This window comes from Myotis daubentonii, chromosome 9 (genome assembly GCF_963259705.1).
Source record: "Myotis daubentonii chromosome 9, mMyoDau2.1, whole genome shotgun sequence".
NCBI lineage: Eukaryota > Metazoa > Chordata > Mammalia > Chiroptera > Vespertilionidae > Myotis > Myotis daubentonii.
The window spans coordinates 41514098-41523930 of record NC_081848.1 but is presented as its reverse complement, the minus strand read 5'-3'; the positions used below and the strand labels follow the sequence as shown (position 1 = coordinate 41523930).

The window sequence follows — 9833 nt, the reverse complement described above, 5'->3', positions numbered from 1 at the left end:
ACACCCTGTATTTACTGGGCACCTACTTGGTTGTAGGCAGTATTACAGTAGTGAAAAAGTTACACTCATGGAGACCATGGGGACAAATTAATGCTACTTAATTTATTTGTTCACTTGATCATGTGCTATGAACAATATTATATTAGCACATGCTAACAACATGGACAGACAAATGAGGTCAACTGAAGGAGAGAAAGAGAAAAATAAGACGGACAAACTTTAATATCAATTCTTTTTTCTGGGACTTCTGATAAACCAATCAAGAAATATTTATTGGATAATGAGCTAGAATATTTATGTAGGCTCAAAGTGGATTCCAGGATGTGTCACACATATTTTAAAAATGTATTCAGTTTGGATAGCAAACTTGATGAACTACACAGTAAGATATAAAAATTACACAGAAATTCATGCTTAAAAAAAGACCTGTTTATTACTGACAACACTTCATTTGGCTAAAACCACAAGAAATCCACAACACAAATGCTTAAAGTGCAAATTCTCAGTATTTAACACCCTGGTGTTTTCTTGGGGGAGTGGGGGGGGATGGGAAGATATTGACAGAAACTGTTAAAACAAGGGCATAATTTTGAACTACTGCTACACAGTCAGAAAAATAATTCATTCTTAACTGCACACAATTTATCTGGCATAGTCAATGATGTATACAAAGAGTTTATTTTAGCCCAAAACAAGAAGGCCTCGCCATATATAGATGTGGACTCTGGAGTGGCTCTTGTCAGATACATGCTGAATCATAACACTTGAACAAAAATACACCAAATACAACTAAGTTAGTTGTGACTCACTTGGACGGTAGCACTAGCAGGCTCAAAATGGCACTTGTATTAGTGATGTTAAGTCTACATAGACGCTTTCTTAGCCTTCTTGGCCAATACCTTACTTTGAATGTAAAATACTAGGCATTATACACAATTTCCAAATAAGAATATGCTCTGCTTTTTCCAGAGAAACTGAGTATTTAAGGATGTGTGTGCTTAATAAACATTACTTATACATTTTAGTGGTGAGGATTAATATTTTTATTGTTTATCAAACTATTTGCTTCTTTAAAATAAAATCCCTTAATGACTATTATTACCAGTTAAGCACTCTGTAACAGGTACTATATACTAGGTGGTGTGGATATGAGAAATAATAAATGCAGCTGATAGTCAAGGAACGCCAATAAATTAAAGAGAACAAGTGGCCAATACCTCTAACTATATTACAAGGTTCGCTGGTCACATAACTGCTCCAGGTCAGTTTCACCTGTCATCAGTACTGTCAAAGGCCAGCTACTGAGGGGCAGGAAACATCCTATCGATGTTCTCTGTTTCTATGTCTCACACCCGAGTCAGTGTGTGTACGCCCAGGGATGGGCGGCAATTGGAGGGGGTTTTGGAGGAGAAAACGGAGAGGCCACGTGGTAAACACGTGCTCCTTTATGGTGGCACCGGGTTTGGTGAAGATCGAAGGAGTCGTTTTTATAGCAACACAGTTTTATTATGGAGAACGCAAAACCCGCTTCCATTTCTGAGGCAGGACATGAATTTCGTGAGTGGTCGACTGCTTCTGATTTTGCTCTCAGACCCCTTCCCCACACATTCTGCTTTAGGGTCGTGCTGATGGAGAAATCTGAGAAGCAAACTTTAGCTAGGTCACTGTGCCCTTGGTCGCTGTACTCATTCTTTATGTTCTCTCTTTTAAGTACATAGTCTTTAATGAATAAAGAGAAAAGCTGGCTTAATGAATATAACAGGATGATCAATATCTTAACCAATGGTCAACACTAACTTTGTTTCCAACTAGAACTCAAGTCATGCTGTGTCCTGAGACAATGACAGATTCTCTTCTTTTTACTTAGACTCCTTATGGCTTATGATAAGGGGTTTTGAGACACAAATATTTAAAAATAATTTCCTCAAATCTTGTGCTTTGGATACCCAAAATACAAGGAAACTGAAAATAATATACTAGATTAATTGACCATTCATTTTGGTTAGTATGACTCTTTCCTCATCAGTTTCTAGAGCAATCTCAGAAAACAAGTGAATTGTAAAAAGCCATTAATAATTTAACATACAGTATCCAGGTAGACCACAAAAAGTTATAAAATAGATTTAAAATTACTTCTTACAATGTCTTCTCACAATAACAAAATACTCAAAAGTCCATAAACCAACTTAGTTTATGAATAAGTTTAAAGCATTCTGAAAGATACAGTTAAAGATTTCTTATCAGTGAGGTAACAGGGCAGTAGCATTTCACAGTAACAAAATGTGGGAGGAAAGAGGGAGGTAGAGAAAAAAAAAAGACATAAAATTAAATTTATCCAAGCAGAATCATGAACAACAGGAAAGATCTGAAGGAAATACCAATAGCAGCAGCTCATAGAACAATTCCTCCATTAAACTCTATATCTTTGTTGCATCAATTCTAGAAGCAATCTGCTTAAGAAACAGAAGTTTTATTTCCTATATAGAGATATTCCAAAGTGTCCAATCTCTTAGAAACTCTCTGCTAAAGTTACTACATCCAAATAACAATACTGTAAACTTAAAACAAACCCCTCAAATACCCTATAATGCTATACATTCTTCAAGATGAACAAAATTATGTTCAAGTCTCACTTAATTTGCCAGATTAAATTAAAAATAACATCTAAGCAGGTCTTATTCACTGTACTCATGCATCTACTACTCAACAAATTTATCTTATGAGCTAAATTCTTATCGATATGGAGTGAAATTCAAATGTTACTTTCAGTGCTCTTTATGACATCTTTGTTCCAACCTGAGTTAAAAAAAAAAAAAAAAAGGTTTAGAAAGAACTTGTAAAAGCCATTTAGCATATCCTATAATATTTAAATTTTTATTCTCTTAAAAATCAAAATCAAATTGAAAGCTTCATAACAATTCCTGCCCAAGTTTTTAAATCGTAAACTATTCATGTTGTCTTTCTTTTTCTTTTTTCTTAAAGACCCTTATTCCCTCCTATTTTATCCTTCCTGGAGATGGAGAACAGTTTGTTATATTCCTTCTTAATTTAAGTTGTTCAAAATAATACTCAATAACTTATGATTTATTAAACTATCTCAACAGCTTTCTCCTCTCCAGAATTAAATGATCTTATTTTTTTTTAAACTTTTTTCTCAGAGGTCTTATTTTCCAATCTATATTTTATTCCTTTTCATTTCTGCTATATCCCCTCCCCAGTTCCCATATGTTCCTAAGAAACAGCCTTCTCTCAGAAACTGATCAGTAAGAGGGGTTCTTTTTCTCAGGCCTTAAAACATGGCCTCTTTAGTGGTCACCAATAAAAGAAAACAAAGGTTCACTACTCATTCATCGTCACAACAAATAAACACAATTAAACAACTTGCCTACAGTCCATTTACTCCGTTTTTAGGGTGATAAATTTGCCCTTGACAAAAAGCATTTCCTGTGCTACCTATTGACCTTTCTATTGTTTGCTTATTTCTACTGTTTATTCCCAACTTATGCTTTAATCTTGCCCCACTAATTCTTTCCTTTCCCCAGAGTTCTAGAAAATCCCAGTTTTGATCTGCACACTCAGTGAGGATGCATTCATTTCCATGAGATTGTTTATAAAGAAAAAGATAAACAATAGAGAGACCAAAGTTGAGACCTGCTGGTCAGCACTTCTGTCTGACCTGGTTGGCTGGGGCTACCGAATTTATCCTGTTAGGCAAGTGTACACCCACTACGTCCAGTTCATGCTAAATATCACACTCAAGTAAGACTTGAGAATTGGGCTAGAATCAAATAATTTCCTCAATTTATACACTTTGGGAACACTTGAAAATTTTTATTAATTTTAACTTTGGATTTTTAATTTTTTGAGATAAGAATCCAAGCTTTAATAACTTTTCACCTTGATTAAGACGACTGAAATGTTGCATTACATTAAAGCACTCAAATAAAGCTGTTCTCTTTACTATAGAATGACATCATAACATGGCTTTATGGATTGTATATGGGCTATTGTATCATTTTAGCTCCACTTTGTTCTTCAGTCAATAAAAAACAGACACTGAAACCAAATATACATATTTTCCATATATATAGCATTGCTCATACCACTTTGTGGAATATAAGCCATTTCCTAAATTAATATCTACATTCCTAAAAGTGCATAAAGCAAAAAATTCTACACACTTTAGTACGAAGCCATTGAAGACAAACTCATTTAGAAATATGGTGCTCTACATTTAGCTATCTGTCTATTATCTACAGTCATACAAGATCCAGCTATACGAAAGGAAGAAAGGAATAAATTAACAATAGTGGCAATACAATAATTTGAAAATTACACTTGGATTATATAAGTTCAACCAAATGTTAGCCAATAGCTACAACAAACCAAACCATGACTTAATAAGTATTCTAATCAGTTCAAATTTATGTCATTATTTTTAGGAAATAAATTCTCTAATACCAGTTATCTTCCATAGGCAATTTGTTTAGAAGATTACACCCAAGACCTTGTTATTGTTACCTCTTAACTATGCCACATGTGTTGAAGTATTCTCTGAGCTATATATAACAGGATACACTTTTAAAAAGGATCGAACACAGCTTCTCCACTGTCTCTTTAGAAGGCTGCAAAATCAACCAGTGACCTTCCAATTTTTTTTTCCACATCAAAAAATAGTTACTCTTGTGATAAGAAATTGTATAGAAGCCAGAAAGATGTTAGGATAAACTGGACATTAGTTTGAAAACATGTAGTTTTAGTGTTTTATAATACCTAAAATCTGAATGTTTTATTTACTAGTAAAATTGGTATTACTTCATTTGATAAAGGAATAAATCTATATATTTATAATCCAAATGTTAGACTTTTAAATAAATTGAGCTCTTTTCTCAGTTCAGATCTTTTTCTTGACTCAAAGGCTGTGGTAACTAACATTTAATTCTAACACGAAGATGCTTAACTACAGTTACATTGAGCCTGCTTTTATTAATAATTTTATATACATTCATAAGATCTTAAAGTCAGCAAACCTATTTAATATAGAGGGAATGCACCTATAGAGTTTGAAAGATTTTCCTGAACTGTCTGAAAATTAATGAATTAAATTATATTCAATGCAGGAACACTGTTTCAATTCAAACCATACCCTGAGAAGGCACTGAGAAATTTGACAAGAGCCAAGTTTCTAGGAATATTGCCACTATTGTCTATGTTCAGTAAACGTGGAATTTTAAACACATACAATAAATTTACACTGCACCAGCAGCACTGAAACAGAAGAGCTGGACACCACATTTGTAACATCTGTTCTAAGCTAGAAATGCTAAATACCCTATCTCACATACTCTAATTTGTAAGTCAATACCTATGATGTAACAATGACACTTTTCCACAGTATTCTGAGAGTAGTGCTGTTTTCTTGCCAATTTTGTGAAATAAATTTCTTAACTAACTCGATAATTATACATTTATCTGCCTATTTTTTTAAATGAAAACACATGCTATACACAATTACAAGAATATGGAACTAAGCTTACTTAATCACACTTTAATAAGAAAACTCACTTTTGCACAGTTTTGTTTCTGTTAAAGGAAGAATGACGTTACTATAATACTTTTAACGTCATGACTTTTGTTCAAGATTATGAAAAATTTGAATCATTTTCTCCAGACTACTTCATATCAAAGTTATACGGTTTGTTTAGTCAGCCAACCAAAAAGAGAAAAATAAAAGGAAAAGGATACTTGGCCAGATGAGATAGAGAGGGAATGCTAACACAAGTTGGATGCATGAAGTTCCTGGCTGCCCTGTTCCATATGACAGCGCAAAGTAATGATGTACGAATGTCCACTAAACAGAACGCCAGATCAGCCCATTTTTACTGGGCTCAAGAAAATTCTCTATCAAAGCTTCAATGAGTTTCTTCAATTCCTCTTCTAGTAAGGCAGTGTCACTGGAAAAAAAAATGAAGAGTTCTGAATTTCTTGAATTTCATAGCCTTAACATTTTAATTATTATAACATTTTAAGAAGCCATATGCCTGATGGAATGATTAAACAATTGGTAAACAAAAGAGAAATTTACTCATTTAAACTAAAACAAGACCAAGGGAGGGGGTTTAACACACAAGAAATATCACAAACTGAGGTTGACCTGCATTAAGAGGAGTCCCTTGGAACATGATACATGGATGAGTTATAGCACACCTAAAGATTTCTCCTGGGCGAGGCGATTTAATGGCTTCGAACACCAAGGCTGGGTGTTAAGAGAAATGGCTTCCTGAAACACTTTGAAGAATAACCTGTACAAATACTCTGGGATGATACGGCATTGTCTTTCAGGCACCAGAAGGAAGTATCAATATAAGAATGAGAGGTTTGAAAAATAAATGGACACTTACAAGTACATCCTTCAAAGTCCTCACCGGAAGAGCTACTGTTGCCCAAAACATTTCCAGAAAAGCCTCTTGTAAACTGCCTTCGGTTATTTTACACGCTACTCAACAAACCAGTTTTTTGTTACTTTAATAATCATCCTTCATTTTTATAAACCTTTTTAAAAAATATATTTTTATTGATTTCAGAGAGAAGGGAGAGGGAAACAGAAACATCAACGATGAGAGAGAATCATTGATCAGCTGCCTCCTGCATGCCCCACACTGGGGATTGAGCCCATAACCAGGGTATGTGCCCTGATTAGGAATCGAACCGTGACCTCCTGGTTCACAGGTCGACACCCAACCACTCACTGAGCCTCACCGGCAGGGACGTCCTTCATTTTTATACAAATGTAGCATTACCCAATTTGGTTTACTTTAAACTCTGCTCTCTCCACCACTCCCTCCCACCCCGCCACCAAAGGAAACACAAAGATTTAGGGAAATACTAAATAATATACCTTGGAGTCAATTCCAAAAAAATCTTCCCAAAAATATATTGATCAATGCCAACACTATAGAAGGTACTACTTTTAATAAGTTTAAACAGCCTTTGAATACGTTTATTAAAGTTATTTATTCACATACTCTTAAAAGGAAATAAATTGGGCAGATCAAATCATATTAGATGCAACAAATGAGTATTTGGCAATAAACAAATTATTTGTTGATCATTTCTTTATATTTACTATTAAAGCTCAGAGAGCCTCTCTAGGAATATAAATCCACCAAAATTTAAAAATTCAATTCCCAAATGGTATTGCTGCTTTGGAAAATTGTCCAGAAGATTCTCAAAAGGTTAAATATAGAATTACCATATGATCCAGCAATTCTACCCCTAGATACATACCCAAGAGAAATGAAAACCTATGTCCACATAAAAACCTGTATGCAAGCATTTGTAGCATCATTATTCATAATAGTCCAAACATCCATCACCTGATAAATGGATAAAATGTGATCCATACAATGAAATATTATTGAACCATGAAAATAATTTTTTAAAAAGTACTGATTCCTGCTACAATATGGATGAACCTTAAAAACATTATACTAAAAAAACAAAAACAAAAGACCCCCACCATAATGATATATAACCTAAAAAAACCATTATGCTGACCGACCGATGTGGCTCAGTGGTTGAGCATTGACCTACGAACCAGGAGGTCATGGTTCGATTTCTGGTCAGGGCACAAGCTAGGTTTGAGGGCTCAATCCCCAGTGTGGGGCATGCAGGAAGGAGCCGATCAATGATTCTTTCTTATCATTGATGTTTCTATCTCTATCTCCCTCTCCCTTCCTCTCTGAAATTAAAAAACAACAACACCCAAAACTAAAACCATTATGCTAAAAGATGCCAGTCACAAAGAACCACATATTTTATAATTCCATGTCTACAAAATGTTCAGAATAAGCAGCAAATCTATAATGGGAGATAGTAGATTGGTGGTTGCCTAGGGCTGGGAGAGAGGGGAATGGGAAGTGACTGCTAATGGGTATGGGGTTTCCTTTTGAGGTGATGAAAATGGCCTAAAATTGATTGTAGTGATGTCTGCACAACCTTCCATACACTAAAACTATTGTGTAGTATGCTTTAGTGGGCGAACTCTTTGATATGTGAATTATACCTCAATAAAACTTTTTCGTATATATTTAAAAAGTCAGCTCTCACCTCCGGTCAGGTGATGCGCACATCTCTGCATAATACTTGATCTTTGGTTCTGTCCCACTTGTCCGAAGAGTAGCGACACAGCCATTTTGAAAAGTAAATGTAATCATCTGGCTGCTTTTACTCACAGGCAACACCTATGCACAATTGTAACAACAGCTTAATTGCACTTGTTTCAGTTTAGCAAGATGAAAAAGTTCTGGAGATCTACACAACAATGTGAAAGTAGTTAACAGTGCTGAACTGTATGCTTAACAATGGTTAAATTGGTAAAATTTATGTTTTAACTGTTTACCACAATTAACAATAAAAACTGTTAAAAAAGAATTATAAAATACAAAAAATACTACATACATAATTTACAAATATACCATTTACTGAACATTTATGATACAGTCATGGGATTATATACCTCTCCTTACATACATGGTCTCTGGACCCCAACAATAATCCCGCAAAGTAAATACTACTGCCAATTTACGGGCAAGACTCCAAGTAAAGGACCTGCTCCAGGTCATCCGCTAAGTGGCAGAGCAAGAAGTTGAAGCCAGGTCTATCTGTATCAAAGTCCCAACAGCCTCTACATTTGCCAAGTGCTTTATAATTTTAAAGTACTTTCACAGTTTATTAACTCGCCAGGGCAGAGTGCACCTATCCTGGGGGACAGGCAAAATAATTCACTGGGGTTCAAAAATCAATATTTTTACCTCAAAATTAAAAGCACAAAAAGAACCAAAGCTTTACTGACAGTAAATATATGGATTAACACTGTTACTCTTCCTAGACCACAGATTGGTCTGTGACGGCATCTCAAAGGAGCTGTGGGGGCTGCCCTAGGACAGGGGGGGTTGGCAGTGGGGCCTTCCCTCAGGGGTCCCGAGCTCGGTCCTATCCTTGAGATCCTTCTCTCGATCAGTGCTACTGCCATACACTAGTTCCTAAGGCAGAGACCTTCCTCCCTGCTTTTTCACTCACAGAACATCAACTCACAAGTCCTGTCTATTCTATCCTTTATTTTACTCAACATGGTCCACTTCCCTCCATCACTACGGCTACTGTTAAGTTCTGGCTCCCATTCTCTCTCACGGAAACAGTGTACTAACGGATCCTCCTGCCTGGATGTTTGCCCCTCTCAACCCACTCACCACACTATAGAGAGCACCCACTCACCACACTACAGAGCACCCACTCACCACACTACAGCGAGCTACTTGTGGTTGTTTCTTTTTTTTCTTTTTCTTTTTTAAATTTAAACCTTTTGGTATATGGGATGATGCTGCAACCAACTAAACCACCTGGCTAAGGTTACTTGTGGTTCTTTATATTTTTTTATTATTTTTTTCTTTTATATATCTTTATTGATTTCAGAGAGGAAGGGAGAGGGAGAGAGAGACAGAAACATCAATGATGAGAGAGAATCATTGATCAGCTGCCTACTGCACGCCCCCAACTGGGGATCGAGCCTGTAACCCAGGAATGTGCCCTTAACCAGAATCGAACCCGGGACCCTTCAGTCTGCAGGCCAACGCTCTATCCACTGAGCCAAACTGGCCAGGGCACTTGTGGTTCTCTAAAGGAGAAGATGTCTTCTCACCTCCAGACCTAGCACTTGCTGTTCCCTTTGCCTGAAACACCCTCTGTTCCTCCTACCTTTGGATAGCTCCTACTCTAGAACACAGCTCAACGAAATCCTCCAGAAAGTCTTCCACAAGCCCCCCTGATTCTGA

At 36.0% G+C, this 9833-nt stretch overlaps 1 protein-coding gene across 3 annotated transcripts in view; it reads right to left on the bottom strand.

The window, feature by feature from the left end:
• Positions 1-407: 407 nt before the first annotated feature.
• The window catches only part of PGM2L1 (phosphoglucomutase 2 like 1), a 42644-nt gene continuing 33218 nt past the window's right edge, over positions 408-9833 (bottom strand). Inside the window, exons 13-15 of one of the 3 annotated variants that reach the window (XR_009454407.1) lie at positions 8110-8243; positions 5566-5954; positions 408-2796 (exon numbers count right to left, since the gene is read on the bottom strand). Coding sequence is in view for 2 of the 3 variants with exons in the window: in XM_059708449.1 (XP_059564432.1) it covers positions 5852-5954; positions 8110-8243 (237 nt within the window). In the remaining variant the exon portion in view is untranslated. Of the gene's footprint in view, positions 5955-8109; positions 8314-9833 lie in introns of those variants that run through there. The other 2 variants (XM_059708449.1, XM_059708450.1) reach the window with 2 other exon arrangements.